We start from the raw sequence: 26,555 nt of genomic DNA, 5'->3' as shown, positions 1-26,555 counted from the left end.
GAAGTGCATGACTTATCACAGGAAGTGAGTCGAGGTGATTATTCACATTAATACGCTTAGATGATTATTAATTACATTGGGTTCATGCTGATGGCTGATAACAAGGTTTTTCTCAGGCTGCACCATCAGTGGTGGCTGCCTTTCCCTATTAAACCACATTCATATTACAGCAATTACCCAGCACTGAGCCCCACTAATATTAAATACATAGAGACAGAGCCTATTTTTATGTGCCAAAGAATACGTTTAGCATTTTTATTAACTCAAGGAGCTGACGACGATCTAGATGAGAAGTTTTTGAACTGTCATCCAATGTCAAATTGATTTTAAAATGAGATGTTTTATTGTTGTAGAGATATGTTTTGTGCTCACTGTCAATGAAACCAGAACAGGTCTTGGTGTGGCACAGTAGGTGACAGAATGATCTAATATCTGAGGGACCCATCCTTCCACTGCCTCCATGGGTGCTAATGTGACTCATACAGCATACAGACACCCGAAACAGCAAATGCCACCTTGTATCAGAATCTCTCATTTGCCACCACAGGGACCAACATGCCTGGCAGGCCCTCTCTTCTCTGACACAATAATGGCGCCCAAGCTTATGGTCCAGCAGGCTCAGCCATTGTTTTTCAGGATTAACAGATTAAGGGGAATGGCTGCCAGCATTCTTCTTTACCAATCTGTCAGAGCGGGGGTGGAGACTGGCTTTTGCCAGGTGGAGCCCTGTCCAAGAGAAATGACTGAACAGCCATAAATAACGGTTCAAATCACTGAACAGCTCAGAACAGTTGCAGGGCGGAGAACCTGTGGGTGAGTTTAGGTTGGGGGGGTTGTGCTGAAACACTTTCTATTTTTGTTGCACTAACTGTCGCGTCCATCTGTGCTTAACTGGTGCTCAGAAAAAAAATGCCAGGAAACCATAAGGATCCTCTCAATTCATAATCAAATCAAATCAAATGTATTTATATAGCCCTTCGTACATCAGCTGATATCTCAAAGTGCTGTACAGAAACCCAGCCTAAAACCCCAAACAGCAAGCAATGCAGGTGTAGAAGCACGGTGGCTAGGAAAAACTCCCTAGAAAGGCCCAAACCTAGGAAGAAACCTAGAGAGGAACCAGGCTATGTGGGGTGGCCAGTCCTCTTCTGGCTGTGTCGGGTGGAGATTATAACAGAACATGGCCAAGATGTTCAAATGTTCATAAATGACCAGCATGGTCGAATAATAATAAGGCAGAACAGTTGAAACTGGAGCAGCAGCACGGTCAGGTGGACTGGGGAAAGCAAGGAGTCATCATGTCAGGTAGTCCTGGGGCATGGTCCTAGGGCTCAGGTCAGTTGAAACTGGAGCAGCAGCACGGCCAGGTGGACTGGGGACAGCAAGGAGTCATCATGTCAGGTAGTCCTCGGGCATGGTCCTAGGGCTTAGGTCCTCCAAGAGAGAGAAAGAAAGAGAGAGGGAGAGAATTAGAGAACGCACACTTAGATTCACACAGGACACCGAATAGGACAGGAGAAGTACTCCAGATATAACAAACTGACCCTAGCCCCCCGACACATAAACAACTGCAGCATAAATACTGGAGGCTGAGACAGGAGGGGTCAGGAGACACTGTGGCCCCATCCGAGGACACCCCCGGACAGGGCCAAACAAGAAGGATATAACCCCACCCACTTTGCCAAAGCTCAGCCCCCACACCACTAGAGGGATATCTTCAACCACCAACTTACCATCCTGAGACAAGGCTGAGTATAGCCCACAAAGATCTCCGCCATGGCACAACCCAAGGGGGGCGCCAACCCAGACAGGATGACCACATCAGTGAATCAACCCACTCAGGTGACGCACCCCTTCCAGGGACGGCATGAGAGAGCCCCAGTAAGCCAGTGACTCAGCCCCTGTAATAGGGTTAGAGGCAGAGAATCCCAGTGGAAAGAGGGGAACCGGCCAGGCAGAGACAGCAAGGGCGGTTCGTTGCTCCAGAGCCTTTCCGTTCACCTTCCCACTCCTGGGCCAGACTACAATCAATCATATGACCCACTGAAGAGATGAGTCTTCAGTAAAGACTTAAATGTTGAGACCGAGTTTGCGTCTCTGACATGGGTAGGCAGACCGTTCCATAAAAATGGAGCTCTATAAGAGAAAGCCCTGCCTCCAGCTGTTTGCTTAGAAATTCTAGGGACAATTAGGAGGCCTGCATCTTGTGACCGTAGCGTGAATGTAGGTATGTACGGCAGGACCAAATCAGAGAGATACAGTGCCTTGCGAAAGTATTCGGCCCCCTTGAACTTTGCGACCTTTTGCCACATTTCAGGCTTCAAACATAAAGATATAAAACTGTATTTTTTTGTGAAGAATCAACAACAAGTGGGACACAATCATGAAGTGGAACAACATTTATTGGATATTTCAAACTTTTTTAACAAATCAAAAACTGAAGAATTGGGCGTGCAAAATTATTCAGCCCCTTTACTTTCAGTGCAGCAAACTCTCTCCAGAAGTTCAGTGAGGATCTCTGAATGATCCAATGTTGACCTAAATGACTAATGATGATAAATGCAATCGACCTGTGTGTAATCAAGTCTCCGTATTAATGCACCTGCACTGTGATAGTCTCAGAGGTCCGTTAAAAGCGCAGAGAGCATCATGAAGAACAAGGAACACACCAGGCAGGTCCGAGATACTGTTGTGAAGAAGTTTAAAGCCGGATTTGGATACAAAAAGATTTCCCAAGCTTTAAACATCCCAAGGAGCACTGTGCAAGCGATAATATTGAAATGGAAGGAGTATCAGACCACTGCACATCTACCAAGACCTGGCCGTCCCTCTAAACTTTCAGCTCATACAAGGAGAAGACTGATCAGAGATGCAGCCAAGAGGCCCATGATCACTCTGGATGAACTGCAGAGATCTACAGCTGAGGTGGGAGACTCTGTCCATAGGACAACAATCTTAAATTGCACAAATCTGGCCTTTATGGAAGAGTGGCAAGAAGAAAGACATTTCTTAAAGATATCCATAAAAAGTGTCGTTTAAAGTTTGCCACAAGCCACCTGGGAGACACACCAAACATGTGGAAGAAGGTTCTCTGGTCAGATGAAACCAAAATTGAACTTTTTGTTATGTTTGGCGTAAAAGAACACACCATCCCCACTGTCAAACATGGTGGTGGCAGCATCATGGTTTGGGCCTGCTTTTCTTCGGCAGGGACAGGGAAGATGGTTAAAATTGATGGGAAGATGGATGGAGCCAAATACAGGACCATTCTGGAAGAAAACCTGATGGAGTCTGCAAAAGACCTGAGACTGAGACGGAGATTTGTCTTCCAACAAGACAATGATCCAAAACATAAAGCAAAATCTACAATGGAATGGTTCAAAAATAAACATATCCAGGTGTTAGAATGGCCAAGTCAAAGTCCAGACCTGAATCCAATCGAGAATCTGTGGAAAGAACTGAAAACTGCTGTTCCCAAATGCTCTCCATCCAACCTCACTGAGCTCGAGCTGTTTTGCTAGGAGGAATGGGAAAAAATGTCAGTCTCTCGAAGTGCAAAACTGATAGAGACATACCCCAAGCGACTTACAGCTGTAATCGCAGCAAAAGGTGGCGCTACAAAGTATTAACTTAAGGGGGCTGAATAATTTTGCACGCCCAATTTTTCAGTTTTTGATTTGTTAAAAAAGTTTGAAATATCCAATAAATGTCGTTCCACTTCATGATTGTGTCCCACTTGTTGTTGATTCTTCACAAAAAAATACAGTTTTATATCTTTATGTTTGAAGCCTGAAATGTGGCAAAAGGTCGCAAAGTTCAAGGGGGCCGAATACTTTCGCAAGGCACTGTAGGTAGGAGCAAGCCCATGTAATGCTTTGTAGGTTAGCAGTAAAACCTTGAAATCAGCCCTTGCTTTGACAGGAAGCCAGTGTAGGGAGGCTAGCACTGGAGTAATATGATCAAATTTTTTGGTTGTAGTCAGGATTCTAGCAGCCGTATTTAGCACTAACTGAAGTTTATTCAGTAGCCGGAAAGTAGAGCATTGCAGTAGTCTAACCTAGAAGTGACAAAAGCATGGATTAATTTTTCTCCATCATTTTTGGACAGAAAGTTTCTGATTTTTGCAATGTTACGTAGATGGAAAAAAGCTGTCCTTGAAATGGTCTTGATATGTTCTTCAAAAGAGAGATCAGGGTCCAGAGTAATGCCGAGGTCCTTCACAGTTTTATTTGAGACGTCTGTACAACCTTTAAGATTAATTGTCAGATTCAACAGAAGATCTCTTTGTTTCTTGGGACCTAGAACAAGCATCTCTGTTTTGTCCGAGTTTAAAAGTAGAAAGTTTGCAGCCATCCACTTCCTTATGTCTGAAACACATGCTTCTAGCAAGGGCAATTTTGGGGCTTCACCATGTTTCATTGAAATGTACAGCTGTGTGTCATCCGCATAGCAGTGAAAGTTAACATTATGTTTTCGAATAACATCCCCAAGAGGTCAAATATATAGTGAAAACAATAGTGGTCCTTAAACGGAACCTTGAGGAACACTGAAATTTACAGTTGATTTGTCAGAGGACAAACCATTCACAGAGACAAACTGATATCTTTCCGACAGATAAGATCTAAACCAGGCCAGAACTATTCCGTGTAGACAAGATAATTGCAGGTTATATAACCAAGAATATACAGTTGTAGTTGGAAGTTTACATACACTTTAGCCAAATACATTTAAACTCAGTTTTTCACCATTCCTGACATTTAATCCTAGTAAAAACTCCCTGTCTTAGGTGGGTTAGGATGACCACTTTATTTTAAGAATGTGATATGTCAGAATAATAGTAGAGATAATGATTTATTTCAGCTTTTATTTCTTTCATCACATTCCCAGTGGGTCAGAAGTTTACAAACACTCAATTAGTATTTGGTAGCATTGCCTTTAAATAGTTTAACTTGGGTCAAACGTTTCAGGTAGCCTTCCACAAGCTTCCCACAATAAATTGGGTGAATTTTGGCCCATTCCTCCTGACAGAGCTGGTGTAACTGAGTCAGGTTTGTAGGATCCTTGCTCGCACACACTTTTTCAGTTCTGCCCACAAATGTTCTATATGGTTGAGGTCAAGGCTTTGTGATGGCCACTCCAATACCTTGACTTTGTTGTCCTTAAGCCATTTTGCCACATCTTTGAAAGTATGCTTGGGGTCATTGTCCATTTGGAAGACCCATTTGCGACCAAGCTTTAACTTCCTGACTGATGTTGCTTCAATATATCCACATAAATTTCCTACCTCATGATGCCATCTATTTTGTGAAGTGCACCAGTCCCTCCTGCAGCAAAGCACCCCCACAACATGATGCTTCCACCCCCGTGCTTCACTGTTGGGATGGTGTTCTTCAGCTTGCAAGCCTCCCTCTTTTTCCTCCAAACATAACGCTGGTCATCATGGCCAAACAGTTCTATTTTTGTTTCATCAGAAAGTCACATCTTTGTCCCCATGTGCAGTTGCAAACCATAGTCTGGCTTTTTTATGCCGGTTTTGGAGCAGTGGCCTCTTCCTTGCTGAGCGGCCTTTCAGGTTATGTCGATATAGAACTCGTTTTACTGTGGATATAGTAGATACTTTTCTACCTGTTTCCTCCAGCATCTTCACAAGGTCCTTTTGCTGTTGTTCTGGGATTGATTTGCACTTTTCGCACCAAAGTACATTCATCTCTATGAGACAGAACGCATCTCCTCCCTGAGCGGTATGAAGGCTACGTGGTCCCATGGTGTTTATACTTGCGTACTATTGTTTGTACAGATGAACGTGGTACCTTCAGGCGTTTGTAAATTGCTCTCAAGGATGAACCAGACTTGTGGAGGACTACACTTTTTTTATGAGGTCTTAGCTGATTTCTTTTGATTTTCCCATGATGTCAAGCAAAGAGGCACTGAGTTTGAAGGTAGGCCTTGAAATACATCCACAGGTACACCCCCAATTGACTCAAATGATGACAATTAGCCTATCAGAAGCTTCTAAAGCCATGACATAATTTTCTGAAATGTTCCAAGCTGTTTAAAGGCACAGTCAACTTAGTGTATGTAAACTTCTGACCCACTGGAATTGTGATACAGTGAAATAATCTGTCTGTAAACAATTGTTGGAAAATGTACTTGTGTCATGCACACAGTAGATGTCCTAACCGACTTGCCAAAACTATAGTTTGTTAACAAGAAATTTGTGGAGTGGTTGAGAAATGAGTTTTAATGACTCCAACCTATATGTATGTAAACTTCGGACTTCAACTATATTATATATAGTTATATATAACTATATAACTATATTTTTTCCATTCAAATTGACATTTGTTACCTAATTAATCACTTCTTAGTGAAATTCAATGGGTTGATTTTTAAGTAAAGAGATGTGTTTTCCATGAAGCCTAAAAAGCTGGGAAGCCTCCACTATTGGTCTCTACTTTAGAAATACAGACAGAGAATACATGTCAAGGACGTAATGGATTCACACCATGTGACCATAATATACCACAGTATACTGTATATGGTGACTGACAAGGTGATAGTACACAATAGTTATCTGTGGTGTAGGCCTATACTCTAACACCTATCCAGTTGCCACATTTTCACAGACAAGAGGGACTGTAATAACAAGGCTACTAAGGTAGAGAGGTTAGCTCTCTTCAGTAATAGCCTTAACATAGCAGCATTCTCTCAGTGTAATACGTAATAAATGTTAGCCCACAAGGAAAACAGCCCTGACATCGCAGGCTGAATGATGCAATGCACCTGCAATGACTTAATGCACTTACAGTATATTACAATGTAGCAATACCCACAGCCTACCTCTTTTTTTTCCCATCAATATTTGAACTTCTCTATGGGATGTTCAATCAATCATCTCCTTATCTCCCTGGACTGTCCTTGACTGTCGACTCTTGTCAGGCATTTTATATTTCAGTGCTTTTAGTTGTGTTGAATTGGACTGAATATAAATGTGTGGGTGAATGCTGTCGTTATCTCTTCAGTGTGGTGTGCGAGTGTGTGTCCATAAGATATTGTGTGTGTGTGTGTGTGTGTGTGTGTGTGTGTGTGTGTGTGTGTGTGTGTGTGTGCGTGTGCGTGCGTGCGTGCGTGCGTGCGTGCGTGCGTGTGTCTCTCAGTCAGTCAATGTGTATACCCTAGTCAGTGTGTACGTGTCTGAGGTGCCCCTCTGACTCTGTTTATTTTGGGGAGAGTTTGGTGGAGTTATCTTGAGTCAGTACTCTTCTTTACCTCCCGTGGTATCTTCCTTCAGGAGCCTGCAGGTACTTGGTCAGGTCAATGCCTGCATCCTCCCAGCAGATGATTGCCTCTGTGAGCTCGCTCTTATATTGCTCTTTAGGAGGGAGGCTCTGCCCTTCCCAGCCTATTGACTCAATAAGCAACGGGGTCTTGCTGCAGGGACAATCTCAGCAGAATATACAGTATACGGCTGATTGTGCTTCTGTTCCCATAAGCACATAATCAATAATGTAATAACTTATGTCTATATCAGGGTTAGGGGTAGAAGGAGGAGAGAGGAGGTACTAAGTAGCCTATGCGTGCTTATCTAACTGCACACTTTGCCATATTAAGAGGGTTTTAGGAGTTTTATGATAGAGTTTAAAAAGACTTGATTAAGAATGAGGCCTATGTAGAAAGGTCCATCCATATTCCATTGCAGTGGCGACCCGTCATTCAGGGCAGGTGGGGCCCTGAATGATGAATGACTGCAATGGAATATGGATGGACCTTTCTACATAGGCCTCATTCTTAATCAAGTCTTTAACCAGTTGAGTCTATGGGGGCGCTATTTCATTATTGGATAAAAAAACGTGCCCGTTTTAAGCGCAATATTTTGTCACGAAAATATGCTCGACTATGCATATAATTGACAGCTTTGGAAAGAAAACAGTCTAATGTTTCCAAAACTGCAAAGATATTATCTGTGAGTGCCACAGAACTCATGCTACAGGCGAAACCAAGATGAAACTTCAAACAGGAAATGAGCAGAATTTCTGAAGCTCTGTTTTCCAATGTCTCCTTATATGGCTGTGAATGCACCAGGAACGAGCCTGCCCTTTCTGTCGTTTCTTCAAGATGTCTGCAGCATTGTGACGTATTTGTAGGCATATCATTGGAAGATTGGCCATAAGAGACTACATTTTCCAGGGGTCCGCCCGGTGTCCTTTGTCTAAATTGGTGCGTAATCTTCAGTTGCGGGCATTTTCTCCTGGGATTCAGGACAGAAAGCACACTTCCACGAACGATATATCATCGAAGATGATATTGTATGCTGCTGCATAAATGATGTAATATGCCAGGGAGATATGTATACTGTAGCTAAGAAAGTAATACTAAGTGTATGTTGTGTAGTAAGCTGTTAGTAGCTCATGTGCCTCACCCTAATAATTTGGTCCCTTTCCCCCTCATAACTTAGCCTACTTTTCTGACTTGGTGGTGCACATGTAGCCTATAGTCTGTTTTAGAGAAATCTAATCATCAAATATTGTAAGAGCTTTCATTGTCTGATTATATGCCCCCTTTTTTTCTCCTACAGCCCCTTTATTTGTCCTACAGTTCTCACTTGGTGTACAGGGAGAATACTGTAAGAACGGCTCTAAATTCTGCTGCTGTACATTTCAAATGTGCTGAACAAATATTTATATTGACTACGTCTGTCTTAGCTCGCTCATTAATGTCTTAATCTGAGCCTCTTATCCGCTCATCGTCCCCTTATGCCATAGTTTGTACATCTCAATTGTCAGTAGAAACCACATTTGTTCAAGCAAGTCTCCCATATCAGCTATGTTTATTTTTTAAAGGCAGTAAATGAGGCTGAATGAACTGTTTCACTGCCAGACAAGCCTCCGCTGATAGCCAGGTTTAGAGGTGGTAAGGATTCATAGAGTGAAAAGAAAAGAAAGCTCTGCTGTTGGGACGGCTTTATGTAGGCCCTAACAGTTTGTCACCGTTATAGTGCAATTAATGTATTGTTTAGTGTTGTGTTGTGTAATGGCTTTGCTGGCATGCATCACATTTTTTGGGGGGGGAGTTTGCCCCACTAAGATTTACATGCTAAAATCGCCACTGTTCCATTGTGAGATATCCACTCAGCCCCTAAGCCAATGAAATCAGTGATTCCACTGGGTCTGGATGGATCGGTATTGAATGAACGGTGTGATGGTATCGTCTGGCCAGAAGGTGGTATAAAACATCAGCATACGTAGAGCATGTTCATGAAAAATGATTATGTAGAATACAACGGCTATAATGACTTCTAGAGGGATGTGTGTTTTGTACCTCTCTCAGTCTCTCTCCATCTCTCTGAGTACTCCTCTGTATGGGCTCGGAGTCCCACAGTGTGTGTGTGCCACCACTCGACAGGTGGGGTGTCATAATCTTGTCATTACTTGTTAGCTTGCCGAGTGTCTCACACACTGTGTGACTGTGTGTTGTAACTGAGGTAGTCCAGGTGAAGTGGGCCTTCTCAAGGGCACTGTGGGTGTGCGTGTGCGTGTGTCAGGGTTGGTCTCAATTCTGAATTGCATTGAGAATGCCTCATAAATTCCAATTCAATTATTGAATTTGAATTGAAGTAGGAAACAGGATACAGAATTGCAATTCAAATTTGAATGAAAGGAAATGTAAGTGAATGAAATTCAAATGCCTCTTCTATATTAGGTGTAGCGTATATAAAAATACACAGAACAAAAATACAAACACAACATGCAACAATTTCAAAGATTTTACTAAGTTACAGTTCATATAAGGAAATCAGTCGATTGAAATCAATAAATTAGGCCCTAATCTATGGATTTCACATGACTGGGAATACAGATATGCATTAATCATGGCTGTTGATTGTGTCCTGTGAAATGTTGTCCCACTCCTCTTCAATGGGTGTGCGAAGTTTCTGGATATTGACTGGAACTGGAAAATGCTGTAATACACATCCATACAGAGCATCCCAAACATGCTCAATTGGTGACCTGTCTGGAGAGTATACAGGCCATGGAAGAACTGGGACATGTTCAGCTTCCAGGAATTGTGTGCAGATCCTTGTGACATGGGTCTGTGCATTATCATGCTGAAACATGAGGTGGTGGTGGTGGATGAATGGCACGACAATGGGCCTCAGGATCTCGTCACGGTATCTCTGTGCATTCAAAATGGCATCGCTAAAATGAAATTGCCTTCATTGTCCGTAGCTTATGTCTGCCCATACCATAACCCCACTGCCACCATGGGGCACTCTGTTCACAACGTTGACATCAGCGTACCACTCAACCACATAACGCCATACACGCTGTCTGCCATCTACCCGGTACAGTTGAAACCAAGATTCATCCATGAAGAACACACTTCTCCAGTGTGCCAGTGGCCATCAAAGGTGAGCATTTGCCCACTGAAGTCGGTTATGACGCCGAACTGCAGTCAGGTCAAGACCCTGGTGAGGATGACGAGTACGCAGATGAGCTTCCCTGAGACGATTTCTGACAGTTTGTGCAGAAATTCTTTCGTTGTGCAAGCCCACAGTTTCATCAGCTGTCCGGGTGGCTGGTCTCAGATGGTCCCGCAGGTGAAAAAGCTGGATGTGGAGGTTCTGGGCTGGTGTGGTTACACGTGGTCTGTGGTTGTGAGGCTGGTTGGACATACTGCCAAATTCTCTAAAACAACATTAGAGGTGGCTTATGGTAGAGAAATGAACATCAAATTATCTGGCAACAGCTCTTTTGGACATTCCTGCAGTCAACATGCCAATTGCACGCTCCCTCAAAACTTGAGACATCTGTGGCATTGTGTTGTCTGACAAAACTGCACTTTTTAGAGTGGCCTTTTATCGTCCCCCAGCACAAGGTGCACCTGTGTAATGATCATGCTGTTTAATCAGATTCTTGATATGCCACATCTGTCAGGTGGATGGATTATCTTGGCAAAGCAGGATTGCTCACTAACAGCGATGTAAACAAATATATGCACAAAAAATGAGAGAAATAAGCTTTTTGTGTGAATGGAACATTTCATTGATCTTTTATTTCAGCTCATGAAACATGGGACCAACACTTTACATGTTGCGTTTATATTTTTGTTCAGCGTACATGTACTTGTATATAAAACATCAAACATGTCATTATACATGTCATTATATACATGCATATTGTTCAAACAATATAGGGCAAATTTGTATATTTCATTAATCACTTACCTTTTGTTAAATATAAGGGGAAAATACATTTCCCAGAATGCATTAGTTTTACCCTCAAGTTAACCCTTTGGCCTTGGTGGAAATATAATTGGCTATTCTAAGTACTAAGGTTAAAAGAGTATATGAACATTGTTTCCAGAGAAAAGTGATATATTCTTTAGTATCTGGAAGTGTGACCTTTCCGATTTAATGACTGAGTGGAATTTCTTTGATTTGCACTGATTCAAACTCAAATTCAAATTCTACATCCTGTGGGGTGTGGTCATTTTTATTTGAATTTCAACTCATGAGTAGAATGGGAGTGAATTCCAAAATTCTGCATTGAGACCAATCCTGGTGTGTGTATGAGAGAGAGCCTTCACCCCATCTCCCTCCCACTCACAGCCTCTTGCCCTTCCATCCTCCACTGAGCTTCTGATCTCTGTCTGTTAGACTAGACCAAAGACAACAAGCATCACATCAGACACAATTCAAACAGAAGGTCAGGTGATTGGTCTCCAATGATCTGTGTGACTTAGTGATGGGTTCTCTCCCTCCCTTGTGTGTAAACAAGGATAGAGCGTATTTGCACACCTCGGCGAATAGCGGTGCGCTGATTAAAAGGGACTTCCAGTGTTTGGGCCTCCCACGCCGCCGTTTCAACCTCCCTCCTCTGTTTGAGATAGTCAGCGGTTCACCGGGGCAACCTTCTCCACGACGATAACTCACACTATAACACTAAGCAGAAAGACGCCTCTCTAACCTTGGCTGATGTTGAAGCTGACGAGCAAGCAAGGCCGTGATTTTAACGTTGATTTTCAACAATGACAAACCTTTTTCTTTAACAGTTTGGCCAGGTACTAGAAGCTCCCTCTAAGTACCCTTGGTGGAGGCTCAAGGGGGAAGAGAAAAAAGTCCTGAGTTCAAATTGGAGCAGATTTAGAAGGATCCCAATTAGTGCCTGAGGGAGAGAGATAGGCCCGTCTGGTAGAGGAGCACTGATGAAGCACCTAGGCTCCATCATTAGCCTGCACACTAATGTCCCTTGACACCACCGTTGGCCACAGAGCTTGATGAGGCGGGCTGGAATGGACACAGTGTCTGTCTCCTTTGTCTACTGCTGTTGCTGTTGCTGTTCCCTGGCACGGCTCTTGTCTTCTACCATGTGCTGCTGGGCTTTCTGTTCCAGAAATAGCTGGCCAAGTGCATGCAAAATCAGCATTGTACTGTGTGCAAAATCGATTCTAAAAATGACATTTTGGTTGTAGAGTAAGTGAATGTTTTGGATCATTTTAGGTGCATTTATTTTAGGAACGTATTTCATATCTCATTGTGCAGTTTTCTAAATGTGCAATGATTGAAGACCTCGGTGTTTAGAATTGTTTGGACTATGAGGTTGCTAAGGAAACATTACCATCCAATGGTCTTGTTATTCTTGATCAAGTTGTAGAACTAGTAGTGCCTTAATTGGTCGAGTAATTGTATTGAAATGCGGAGCCCTGCAGGAATTATTCCAGTAGCATGGTTTAATTGTTTTTACATGGCCAATCAGTGTGTGTGTACCCAGAGGAGCTCCAGGGGACCGGCGCTAGCTAGCTAGCTTCATTTTCACTGTCACTACCCAGACAGGTTAATGTTCTCTTATTCTGGCCTTATTAAAAGCTGCTGCCCGCTAACACATCCTGATCCCCATACTCATCACGTCTCCTCTGCACTTCTAACCAGGTCTGGAGATGTTTTCTGACTTCCTCAGGTACATTTAAATAGCTGTTCGGTGTCTGAAATGGCACTGACCCATCGAGCACATAAAGTGTGTGAGTGCCAGGCAGGCTGTGATAATAGCGTGCTCAGAGACACTTGGCTCTAATAAGAGGTGTTTGATTGCTTTTTTTGAATGTATTTTTCCTCCTGTTGATTGTGTTTTCGGGCCGGCTGCGGGGAGGACAAGCTCTTTCATGATGCTGCTGCTTGAGTGATTCTGAGCTCGACATGTGAACTTAGACCGTTACTGTAGATAGGCGAGGTACAGTAACAGTAATGCAATAGAATATATGTGGAGTGTTTATCTTTATAGCTTTGCCGTAGAGAGGAATGGTAACAGATAAGCCTATTCCTCACTGACTTTATACTGTCTAGGTAGAAGGAGATTGATATAGAAAGAGCATACAATGACATCCCTGTTTAAATGAACAGATAACCTGCTCTTGGAGATGGACGCTTAGACATGGACATATAGCTCAGTAAATAATCCTCTATCTTTAGGAAATATTTACCTTTCTCTGTGACAGTGGCTGGCTGGCTGGCTGGCTGGCTGGCAGGCTGGCTGGCGGGCTGGCTGGCTGGCTGGCAGGCTGGCTGGCTGGCTGGCTGGCTGGCTGGCTGGCTGGCTGGCTGGCTGGCTGGCTGGCAGGCTGGCTGGCTGGCTGGCTGGCTGGCTGGCTGGCTGGCTGGCTGGCTGGCTGGCAGGCTGGCTGGCTGGCTGGCTGGCTGGCTGGCTGGCTGGCAGGCAGGCTCGGTAATGTTTGCTGTGCTGTGTGACCCATACCCAGTGTTAAAAAATAAAAAGCTAGAACACGTCCCAGTGGAAATCAGTGAATATGGTTGTTAGCTAGTAGAGCACAGAACCATCAGAGTTTGGGAAAGAAAACGGCTCCCCATCAATGCACTGCACTCCTGTGGACCCCAGGAAGAGTAGCTGCTGCTTCAGCAACAGCTAATGGGCATCCTAATAAAATACTTAATACTCAACTCCCTCCAGTCAAGGAAGGGAAGCCATTTCGAACGATTTCCCTACAAAGGTTTCTGTTCGTTCTACACTTGTGTTCACTCTAGGCAGCTATACATATTTTTTGTGTGCATAGAAGACCTGTCAATATGTAAATGCAGGGTAATTAAACAATTTCCTTCAGTGCATCTGTTACAGAGTTAGCTTAGATTTCAATAAAGTACCAGTACATGTATCATTGTTCTAAAGGTATCAGTGTACAACACTATAGCTGCCATAGTATTAACCCCACCAACCTGTGTCTGACAGTTTGGTGTTTTTGAGGCTGAAAATAATTTGCTTTTGAACGCCTCCCACTCGCTCCCCTGGAAATATTGTTGGGCTGAAAGTCTGCCTGCACTTCTTTGTTGTCTCCAATTATTCCTCCACTCCTGCCTTACTCTATTTCTCTCTCTCTACCCACACTCTGATCCCAGAGAGCTTTCTTTCGCCAATTATGGTCATAAAGAAAGGCGGCCATTTTAGAACACTCTCATGTTGGGCTTGTTGTGTTAAGAGATTACTGCACTTTGCTAGCTGTATAGTAACTGAGTTGAATTGAAAATAAATAACTAGCTGGCCGGTGACTGCATTGATCTCTTCAGATTGCCGGAACGCCTTTTTCCTTCCATGATCCTCGGGGAAAGGCCGACTTCTCTCGTGTGTGTGGTTTTGTTTATCTGTTTTGATTTGTCATGTTAATTGTTTCCGTCTTTGTGTCTGTCTTCTAATTCGTTTGAAATGTTAGCCACACACTGAAGCTGGAAGGGAAATCTTATATACGGTAGTTTCAGCATGTTAAGGCTTATAAGGAGCTTACGCACTTATCCCTAGACAATGTCAATTATATCCACCCACAACATCTCATGGGCACAGTTATATTCCCTGTGGGAACAGACGTTTTTTTTTAGACCATGTCTCTCTTATCCTCTTCACAGGTGAGGAGAATTTACTGGCAATACTGAAAAGGCGATGGTGGAAGTACATGATTCTGGGATTGATAGACATCGAGGCTAACTACCTGGTTATCAAAGCCTACCAATACACCACACTCACCAGCGTACAGGTGAGTCTGTTCTCATCTATCACATGTGAAAGCCATCGGTGTGCGTGTATGTGCGCAGGGGTGCGTGCGTGTGTCGGTACAGGACGTTCCCTTGACTGGCCGCTGGACAGACATAAGACAGTAGTACGGCGGTGACCTTTGTCGAGTCTACGTAATAAGATGGCTAATTAAAGGTGCACTGGCTGACTCTCATCCCGTGTGTCAGTTCATCTTCATTAAATTGCAGTTAGTGCCAGAGAAGCCTTACTCAGATCCATCCGAAAGGCATCAGTTCCTTGGCGCAGGGCTGGAGGGATGGAAGGAGGGAGGTTTAAATGATTATAGGAGAGTCTCGGTTAGAGCACAATAGATTTTGTTTCCTCTCATCTCACCGGAATCTGACATTTTCCTCCACCCCTCCAGAGCCCAGGTAGGACTCAGGATCAGTGTGTCGGTATCCCCTCTCTAGTAATGAATCAGGCCTCTAAACTCTCTCCTCTCAGTGCAGTCAGTTAGGGCTGAACGGGAACAGACGATACCATTAACACTCCACCGGCTAACCAGGACTCTTCCAGTTCCTCCAGCATGCAGGCCTCTCACACTCAGAGAGAATGAGAGAGGAGAAATTAGATCCGTGCCAACTGCAAAGTTGTGTTAATGGGTATAGATAGCTCTTGTGGTGTACATGCTGTACTGAAACCATATCAGTTGAGTAGTTTCACCGGATTCTATACGGCATATTGCAGTGTCATTTTCATTCGTCAAGTCTGTGGTAGCCTGAAAATGTGAGGTATCGGCAACAATCGGAAGCAAATAGATCAATTCCCTCTTCAGATCATAGCGGAGATGTGTCATTTTCCATTTGCAAGTAGTGGGAGGGAACCATGTGGAAACAAGTTGGCAGAATAACATCTGTAAATGTGTCTTCTGTCAGCTTGTGGGTCTCTGCCTCTGCCTCTACTCAGCCAGACAGAAAACAGATGGAGTGTCAGGGTCTATATCCGTCAGATACCGCTCAGCTCCGACCGCCACTCGAGACCGCTCTGCCTTGCCGTTATTTTGGGAAGTGGAATCGATGACCGGCACGGCACCGCTGTCTCACGACAGAGAGAGATAATCCATGGCCTGGGCCTGAGTCCTGCTCTGGGCTGGAGCAGTGGGAGTGGGAGTGTCAGGGCCAGTGATGTGGAGGGCTGACTGTTCTGTTGAAGTAAAGTAGGGGGAGTGTAAAAGGTACCAGAATCCCCTCATTCCCCTGGGGTCTGGCCCTGTGACTGACAGACAGACAGACCTCATTCCCCTGTGGTCTGGCCCTGTGACAGACAGACAGAAAGACTTCATTCCCCTGTGGTCTGGCCCTGTGACTGACAGACAGATAGACATCATTCCCCTGGGGTCTGGCCCTGTGACTGACAGACAGAAAGACTTCATTCCCCTATGGTCTGGCCCTGTGACTGACAGACAGAAAGACTTCATTCCCCTATGGTCTGGCCCTGTGACAGACAGACATACAGACCTCATTCCCCTGTGGTCTGGCCCTGTGACAGACAGACAGATAGACCTCATTCCCCTGTGGTCTGGCCCTGTGACAGACAGACAAACAGACCTCATTCCCCTGTGGTCTGGCCCTGTGACAGACAGACCTCATTCCCCTGTGGTCTGGCCCTGTGACAGACAGACCTCATTCCCCTGTGGTCTGGCCTTGTGACTGATAGACAGACAGACCTCATTCCGCTGTGATCTGGCCTTGTGACTGATAGACAGACAGACCTCATTCCGCTGTGATCTGGCCTTGTGACAGACAGACAGACCCCATTCCGCTGTGATCTGGCCTTGTGACAGACAGACAGACCCCATTCCCCTGTCGTCTGACCTCATTTCCATTCCCCTGTGGTCTGGCCCTGTGACAGACAGACCTCATTCCCCTGTCGCATGGCCCTGTGACTGACTGACTGACAGACAGACAGACAGACAGACAGACAGACAGACAGACAGACAGGCGGGATGACAGACAGACAGACAGACAGACAGGCGGGATGACAGACAGACAGACAGACAGGTGGGATGACAGACAGACAGACAGGCGGGATGACAGACAGACAGACAGACAGGCGGGATGACAGACAGACAGACAGACAGGCGGGATGACACAGTGACGAGTTGATCAGTACCTCCATGCCCTGCTGACCCAAAGTCAGCACAACGCACTGATGTGACAAGCACACTAATGGTCTGCAGCTACTGTTTACACAGCGATGGATCTATCCGCATGGTGTGACTGTCACTGAATGATTAGGTCGGGCGGTGACGAGAGTGATAGGGTGACTCTCTTCCACAGTGTAGAGACAAAGATATTTGAGAGTAGCATTGCACAGCTGCAGCTCTCTCTCTCTCCAAAGTAAACCCAGCCTGAGCATATAGCGAAGGTGATTAAACATTCAGAGGAAGGGGTGCTCATGGAATCACTGTAAATATTGACTCAGTAAACAGCTAGAACTCAATCTGGGACTCCTCAGTATTTTTGTTTTCGAGGTCTGTTGTGCAAGTTTGTTTGATATTTAGAGAACAGCTCAGGTCAAGTGAAGTCAAATGAAGTAGGTTTGGTTGTTAGTTGGAGACTTTATCAATGGACTCTCTCACTCTAAGGCCAAGTTTTCCTCTCCTCTTGTTACTCTGTGCAGGGTAATTTGCTTTTTAGTTTGATTGGCTTTCACTAACTGATTCCTTTGGAGGAGTGTGGAGGAGAGAAATAGCCAGAACAATTCTCAACAGTGTTATGTAAACTATAACAAGGTTAGACAATGCCTCATCAATATTAATATGCAGGCATGAAGAGAACTGGGCATGAGACGGTGCTATAAAATACTTTCCCATTAAGGGGAAATGATTAGTTGTTATGAATGGTCATGGTGTCTGGCTAGGCTCCAGTATGAGGAGATCAGTGGACACATCTGGGGAAAGCTCCTCTTCATCAACTCGTTAGAACAGGCAGCTACAGATGTAGGATCTTTATTTGAGCCAGTTTGCTGCAGCAACAGGAAATGTGAATTATTACGTGGACTATTTTTTGATACATTCCTTGTTAGGGAAATCGACAACTTTAGAAGCCTTTTTAAACCTCAAATACACTACAAGTGTGCATTTCCTGCTAGGCAAAAGAGTGATCAAATTAAGATCCTACTTCAAGATATGCAGGTAGCCAGCCACGGTCCTGGGGACAAATCACTGTAAAACAGAGGAATTAGTTGAAGATTTATTTCGGCAGAGTTAAGCGGAGAGTCTTAGGACTGACTAAATCACATCATTCTTTCTCCTCACTTGGCTAAGTCTCATAGGACCTGTGATAATTGTATCAGTTTCATTAGTTTGCTGGTATTTGTAAAAAGGAGCAGAGAATGTTATTGACAATGTCAGGTCTATTATTTTGCTAGTAATTCACTGTAAAAGTTGTCGGGTTAATGCCAGAGCTGTTCCCCAGATAGCCCTGAGAGAACAGGTGAGAGTAAACACAGAACTCAACCTCACTCACTCACTTTCAGGGTTCACTCATGGTTATCGTTATCCCTACACTGTTTATTTATCTCTCTCCACTTCCCTTTTTCTCTCTCTCTCTCTTGCTCCTTTTCCTCTCATCCTTCTGTCATCCTGTCATTCTCATCCTTCTCTCATCCCTCTGTCATTCTTTTTCTCTCTCCCGCTCTCTATGATTGTCCCCCTCATTCCCTCCCTCCACTTTCTCTCTCCACTCTCTCTCGCTCAAGGGCACGCTTCACTACAGTAACAGACAGGTTTATATAACCAAGCGGTGAAAAGGCCTTCTATTAGGCAGAAACACGCTGGCCTGCTGAGCGAGTGAGACATACTGGGCTGTCGTTGCACACATCGATAAACCACACGTTATTATGCCAGGGTTGTCTGAGGTGTCAGAACATTCGTTTAGACATCGATAAACCACACGTTATTATGCCAGGGTGGTCTGAGGTGTCAGAACATTCGTTTACACCGATAAACCACACGTTATTATGCCAGGGTGGTCTGAGGTGTCAGAACATTCGTTTACACATCGATAAACCACACGTTATTATGCCAGGGTGGTCTGAGGTGTCAGAACATTTGTTTACACCGATAAACCACACGTTATTATGCCAGGGTGGTCTGAGGTGTCAGAACATTTGTTTACACATCGATAAACCACACGTTATTATGCCAGGGTGGTCTGAGGTGTCAGAACATTCGTTTACACCGATAAACAACACGTTATTATGCCAGGGTTGTCTGAGGTGTCAGAACATTCGTTTACACATCGATAAACCACACGTTATTATGCCAGGGTGGTCTGAGGTGTCAGAACATTTGTTTACACATCGATAAACCACACGTTATTATGCCAGGGTGGTCTGAGGTGTCAGAACATTTGTTTACACATCGATAAACCACACGTTATTATGGCAGGGTGGTCTGAGGTGTCAGAACATTCGTTTACACATCGATAAACCACACGTTATTATGCCAGGGTGGTCTGAGGTGTCAGAACATTCGTTTACACCGATAAACAACACGTTATTATGCCAGGGTTGTCTGAGGTGTCAGAACATTCGTTTACACCGATAAACCACACGTTATTATGCCAGGGTTGTCTGAGGTGTCAGAACATTTGTTTACACATCGATAAACCACACGTTATTATGCCAGGGTTGTCTGAGGTGTCAGAACATTCGTTGAACACATCGATGTTGTGAGTTGCCAGGAGAGCCACCATCTTCTCCTCTGTGTACTCGACCTGTGATGAGCAGTAATGGGGTTTGCTGTCCTGCGGTTAACCCCTCGTTCTCCCGTGCACTACCTTTCCCAGAGAGTGAGCCCATCGTGCTACCACTAAGTGCCAGAGAGGCTTCCCAGAATGGAGACCTGATGGTCCCCTAGGCGATCATAAATGTTCCTCTCCTCCCTCTTGCATGGCCCCTTCTCCTCCCTGACACGCCATCCACCATCACCCCTAATTCGCCATCCTTATTTTCTCTCATCACCATTAGTGTTGGACTGTCCTCTGACCTCGTCCTCTGTAGTACTGTGTGTCCCCGCTGTCCTATGTGTCACCCCCTGGATTTTGTGGTGGGTGGTTTTAGCTCTGCTGTGATACCATCTCTGGTGTGTATTTTGTCTACGTGGTGTACAGTATCTTGGAACTCCATTGAAACCATTTTCTCTGTGTGTCTCTATGAACTAGAGTTCAGTGTGTCCATTCTAACCTCGTATCTCTCCGCTCTGTCTGTCAGCTCTTAGACTGTTTCACCATCCCCGTGGTGCTGCTGCTGTCCTGGTTCTTCCTGCTGGTGAGGTACAAGGCCGTGCACTTTGTGGGCGTCGGGGTGTGTCTGCTGGGCATCGGCTTAATGGTGGGGACAGATGTCCTGGTGGGAAGACAACAGGGCCTAGGTAACACACACAAACACACACCACTTTGGACAACAGGGAAGTAATATCAGGTTTTGATTGAGAGGAAGGCGAGGATGGGTAAGAGCAGCCCCTTTTTTTCTATATGATTGTTTACTTATTTCATTTGAAGATTGTACATTAGAAATATCAAGGTTGTTTTTTTAGTTTGATATGATATGGCCTAATTGTAGAGGTCGGGTATATTATGACTTAAAAGCTGTGAATCGGAACGAATAGCTTTTAAGATAAAACGTAATAAATATGAAATGATTTATTATAGGGCTAGGATAAAGGATTATAGAATTAAAACCCTGCCTAGGTTCTCTATTTGGAATAGGCCTATACGATCCTAAAATAATTGGTGTTGTTACACTTTTACATTTAAAAAATACATCTATATATAAAATATGTAAAGGATGATTATTGTTCTGATACACACCGGCAAATTGATTAGGTATTGTCAACAGGGTTGTTGTCTCTAGTGTGTGTGGGCTGGTTAACACTGGGATCAAGTGATTAAAGTTAACGGTAGAACTAATACAAAAACTGGCTTATGAAAGCACTTCTCTAAGTGAGAGAGGTATATGATACGTTTCTATATAACTGCATGTATTCTTGGCTATCGTGCCTTGGCTGTGTCAGAGTCGACTGTAAATGAAACTTGGGTATTCCTCCATGGGCAGTGTGAAGTTTTACTAACTAGCAGCCGTTAGAATCTATGTTCCTTTTTCTTTCTTCCTTTTTCCCGTCGGAATACAACAGGACATAATGACGACTACGTGAAATATGTCTTGCATGTAATGGACATTAAAAAAAAAAGTACTGGTCTTGTGATATGTTCAGGTTGTTTTCTCTTCATTTTTTCAAAAGGATTTGAACAATTGAATCCAAGGAACTGAGCAGGCTGGGCTGACATGCTTATAGCCTTGCTCGGACGTTCTAAATATGCTCATGCATTTATAAGATGTTGTTATCATTTATATTACTATTATCTATTATTGTTACTATTTCTTTTTTCCTGACTGTTTTCCATGTTATTTGGTTGGTTATCTTAAGCACCCTCATAGATATTTATGTTATCATGGGACTGCCCATATTTCCCTCTGGCCAACACCATTTCGCGGCCAAGGGTTTGCTTTAGGATGCAAAGGTGTGTCATGAGTCAGGGAGATGGTCTGATGGTCTTAGTGACAACAGACCTAGGTATGGGGGGTGGAACATTAGGACAATTGGAGGTTTACAAAGTTGCAGCTACAGTATGCTTAACAGTGCACATTATTATGATACAGCTATATGGACACTTAATCATCATGGTGCTTTTTAATGGTAAGTTTACAGAAATTGGTTGTGGTAAGTATAATTGAAACTTTGTTATCATTATGGTAAGTGGGGAAATAAGTATAGCCAGTTATAATTGTAATGGCTTAGCAGATCATAAAAAAACTAAGATACATTTTTACATGGCTAAAAGATAAAGAATATAACATCTATTGTTGACAGGAAACTCATTCTACAAATATAGATGAGGTTGGGTGGGAAAAGGACTGGGAGGGAGAAATATATTTTTGTCATGGTCAAAGAAACTCAAAAGAGGGGATTATACTGATTAATACAAATTTGGATCTGATTGTGAAAACAGATTGGCAAGGAAGATGGATTATTTTAAATATGCTATTGGACCAAAAACAGATCTGACTAATTAATCTATATGGGCCAAATAATGATGATCCACACTTCTTCGAAAATATATATAATAATCTATTGAGCTTGCAAGCAACAAAATAATATATTATTATGGTGGGAGATTATAATACGATTTTAAGTACCTCAATGGATCGTAAAGAAAATCACTCTACAAACTATCACCCTCAAGCACTGAAGGAGATCACGAAGATCATGAATACATTAGAACTAGTGGATATATGGACGACACAACAGTGGTAGGTTTGATTACCAACAACGACGAGACAGCCTACAGGGAGGAGGTGAGGGCACTCAGAGTGTGGTGTCAGGAAAACAACCTCTCACTCAATGTCAGCAAAACAAAGGAGATGATCGTGGACTTCAGGAAACACCAAAGGGAGCACCCCCCTATCCACATCGACGGGCCAGCAGTGGAGAAGGTGGAGAGTTTTAAGTTCCTCTGTGTTCAAATCACCGACAAACTGAAATGGTCCACGCACACCGACAGTGTGGTGAAGAAGGCACAACAGCACCTCTTCTACCTCAGGAGGCTGAAAAAATGTGGCTTGTCACCGAAAACCCTCACTAACTTTTACAGGTGCACAATTGAGAGCATCCTGTCGAGCTATATCACCGCCTGGTACGGCAACTGCACCGCCCACAACCGCAAGACTCTCCAGAAGGTGGTGCGGTCTGCACAACGCATCACCGGGGGCAAACTTCCTGCCCTCCTTCCTGATGTCACAGGAAGGCAAAAAAGATCATCAAGGACAATAACTACCCGAGCCACTGCCTGTTCACCCCGCTTCCATCCAGAAAGTGAGGTCAGTACAGGTGCATCAAAGCTGGGACAGAGAGATTGAAAAACAGCTTCTATTTCAAGGCCATCAGATTGTTAAACAGCCATCACTAGCACAGAGGCGGCTGCCTACCTACAGACTTGATATCATTGGCCACTTTAATACATGGAACAGTGTCACTTTAATAATGCCACTTTAAGAATGTTTACATATCTCGCAGTTCTCATCTCATATGTATATAATGTATACTGTATCCTTCACTATCTATTCTTTACTATCTGTTGCATCTTAGCCGCTCTGTCACTGCTCATCCATATATTTGTTACTTATATATTCTCATCCCTTTCCTTCGCTAGATTGTGTGTATTAGGTTTTGTTGTGGAATTGCTAGATATTACCTGTTAGATGCTGTTGCACTGTCGGATCTAGAAGCACAAGTATTTAGCTACACTCGCAATAACATCTGCTAACCAGGTGTATGTGACCAATAAAATGTGATTTGATTTGAACAACCCTGATCGAGTAAGATATACATGGAGGAGCTATCCGTCTTGATTACTTCCTAGTCTTGTTTTTGCTGGCATCAAAAGTTTTGAAAAGTATTAATAGGAGACCGAATGCGATCGGACCACCATCTAATTGGCCTCCATATAACTCTTACAAAATTTCCAAGTGGATGGGGATATTGGAAATTGAATCAAAGCCTATTGGATGACAATTTGTTCTTAACTAAGACAAAATAATTTGCAATTGACTTTTTTGCACAACATAACAACACAACACTTTTGTATGGGGCACTTTTAAATGTACTTTTAGAGACCATTCAATACAATACTCATCATTAAAACAAAAGCAGTTTACGGTAGGTAAAAAGAGATTAGACTAATAAAATAAATAGAGGAATTAACAGCGCAGGTACACTACCGTTTGGGGTCACTTAGAAATGTCCTTGTTTTTGAAAGAAAAGCTTACATTTTGTCCATTAAAATAACATCAATTGATCAGAAATACAAGTTCACCTAATACCTTTTTTGCACTATTGGTTAGAGCCTGTAAGTAAGCATTTCACTGTAATATTCGGTGCACGTGACAAATAAACTTTGATTTGACATAATTTTGTAAATGACTATTGTAGGTGGAAAAGGCAGATTTTTAATGGAATATCTACATAGGCGTACGGAGGCCCGTTATCAGCAACCATCACTCCTATGTTCCAATGGCACATTGTGTTAGCTAATCCAAGTTTATCATTTTAAAAGGCTAATTGATCATTAGAAAACCCTTTTGCAATTATGTTAGCACAGCTGAAAACTGTTGTTTTGATTGGAGAAGCAATAAAACTGGCCTTTAGACTAGTTGAGTATCTGGAGCATCAGCATTTGTGGGTTTGATTACAGGCTCAAAACGGCCAGAAACAAAGACTTTCTTCTGAGACTTGTCTGTCTATTCTTGTCCATAGAAATTAAGACTATTCCATGCGAGAAGGCCAGCATCCCGGAGTCGCCTCTTCACTGTTGACATTGAGACTGGTGTTTTGCGGGTACTATTTAATGAAGCTGCCAGTTGAGGACTTGTGAGGCATCTGTTTCTCAAACTAGACACTCTAATGTACTTGTTCTCCTGCTCAGTTGTGCATTGGGGCCTCCCAGTCCTCTTTCTATTCTGGTTAGAGCCAGTTTGCGCTGTTCTGTGAAGGGAGTAGTACACAGTGTTGTACGAGATTTCAGTTTCTTGGCAATTTCTTGCATGGAATAGCCTTCATTTCTCAGAACAAGAATAGACTGATGAGTTTCAGAAGAAAGTTCTTTGTTATGGTCCATTTTGAGCCTGTAATCGAACCCACAAATCCTGATGCTCCAGATACTCAACTAGTTTAAAGAAGGCCAGTTTTATGGCTTCTTTAATCCGAACAACTGTTTTCAGCTGTGCTAACATAATTACAAACAGGTTTTCTAATGATCAATAAATTAACTTATCACAATTAATTTCTATAGAAAGTTAGCAAAAATAGATACGATTCTGCAACCACGGAGAGGTAAATACTTGTCTATTTATGGAAGAATCACATTGATTAACTCTTTGGTCCTATCACAGTCTACTTACTTACTAATGGCACTGCCTACTCCAGATGACTCTTTTTTTAAATCATATGAGCAAAATAATATTTCATTTGATTTGGAATGCTAAGCCAGACAAAATTAAACCTGCCTATTTACATAATGAATATGAGTTTGGGGGCAAAAATTATTAAATATTAAAACCTCTCACTAAAAGCTTCACTCTGTTACAATGATGCTTGAATGAACTCGAACCCAGTCGCAGAGAAACACAGCAAACGGTGGGTAAGTTTAAATCTAGAACTTTACTTAAAGTCTTCACAGAAACAAGGCAACAGCACAAGAGTGCACTAAACAAAACATAAGAACTAAGCAAGGATCCAGCCCAACAGAGGAACCTAAATAGCCAGGCAACCAGGTGAACAGAGCGGGCAATCAATAAGAAACCATCATGGTAACCTGGGAGCTAGAAACAAGGTAAGGGTGCCCTCCAGCAGTAACCTAAGGAAACGCACTCCGAAAGAAGCAGAATCTGTGACACACTCATACTTAAGTTGTACTTAAACCCCAAATGGTTCTCCAGTAGATACGGGAATATCTGCTCAATCCAAATTTACAACCAACTGATTGCAGCACTACCACAAAAATGGAGGCAAGTGGAAAAGGGAGGAGGTAGGGAACTTGTTTGCCTGCCATATATTAAAGATACAAATTGGCTGAAAGGAACTGGCATAAATAGAAAAATATACCAGTTTATTTTGAGGACAAAAATGTTGACAGCTGTGCCATACAGGTTGCAAAATAAATGGGAGGAGATCTGATGTACCAATTCCATGGCATATTGTTTATATATATTGGTACAAAAAACTACACTTGATTCAACACTTAGAGTTTTTCAATTTAAACAATTATATAAATTCTTGCCACTGACAGAATGCTATATATATGGGGCATACAACAATCTCAGCTCTGTAGATTTTGTTGTGAAGAGACAGAATCAATAGATCACTTATTCTAGTATTGCCACCATGTAGCTTGTTTCTGGTCACAGGTTCAGGAACGGTTAAAAAATCACAACATGCTATTAAAATGAACCTTACAAACAGCAGTGTTGGGTGATCTGGAAAGCCATAGTCAGTCCATAAATAATAAATAATACTTGTAGGAAAGATTTTCATCTTTAGATAACAATCTGTGGATAATATACGATTACAAAGGTTAAAAAAATTATGTAAAACATCACAGCATAATAAAAAAATATATGGCACCTGGAAACCAAACAAGGGCGGTCTATGGTGATAGGTGGGATGGGCTGAGAGTGGCTGAGGGTTGGGATTAAAGAGCTGAGGTCTATGGTGATAGGTGGGATGGGCTGAGCGTGGCTGAGGGGTGGGATTAAAGAGCTGAGGTCTATGGTGATAGGTGGGATGGGCTGAGAGTGGCTGAGGGTTGGGATTAAAGAGTTTATGTTTGGTAAAGTATTATTGTTAAGTGACTGCTTTATATAAAAGTACAAGTATGTATGCAAAATGTGTACAGTTGAAGTTTGACGTTTACATACACCTTT

The 26,555-nt window shown here is 43.1% G+C and overlaps 1 protein-coding gene across 2 annotated transcripts in view; it reads left to right on the top strand.

The window, feature by feature from the left end:
* The window catches only part of slc35f1 (solute carrier family 35 member F1), a 112,907-nt gene that overhangs the window by 62,912 nt on the left and 23,440 nt on the right, over nt 1–26,555 (top strand). For both annotated transcript variants that reach the window (XM_021600417.2, XM_021600420.2), the window contains exons 3-4: nt 14,906–15,033; nt 20,289–20,448. In XM_021600417.2, coding sequence (XP_021456092.1) covers nt 14,906–15,033; nt 20,289–20,448 — 288 coding nt within the window. The remainder of the gene's footprint in view (nt 1–14,905; nt 15,034–20,288; nt 20,449–26,555) is intronic.

This window comes from Oncorhynchus mykiss, chromosome 4 (assembly GCF_013265735.2).
Source record: "Oncorhynchus mykiss isolate Arlee chromosome 4, USDA_OmykA_1.1, whole genome shotgun sequence".
In the NCBI taxonomy this organism is placed as follows: Eukaryota; Metazoa; Chordata; class Actinopteri; order Salmoniformes; family Salmonidae; genus Oncorhynchus; species Oncorhynchus mykiss.
Note: the sequence above shows the minus strand (reverse complement) of the source record. Positions and strands in the feature narration are given on the sequence as shown.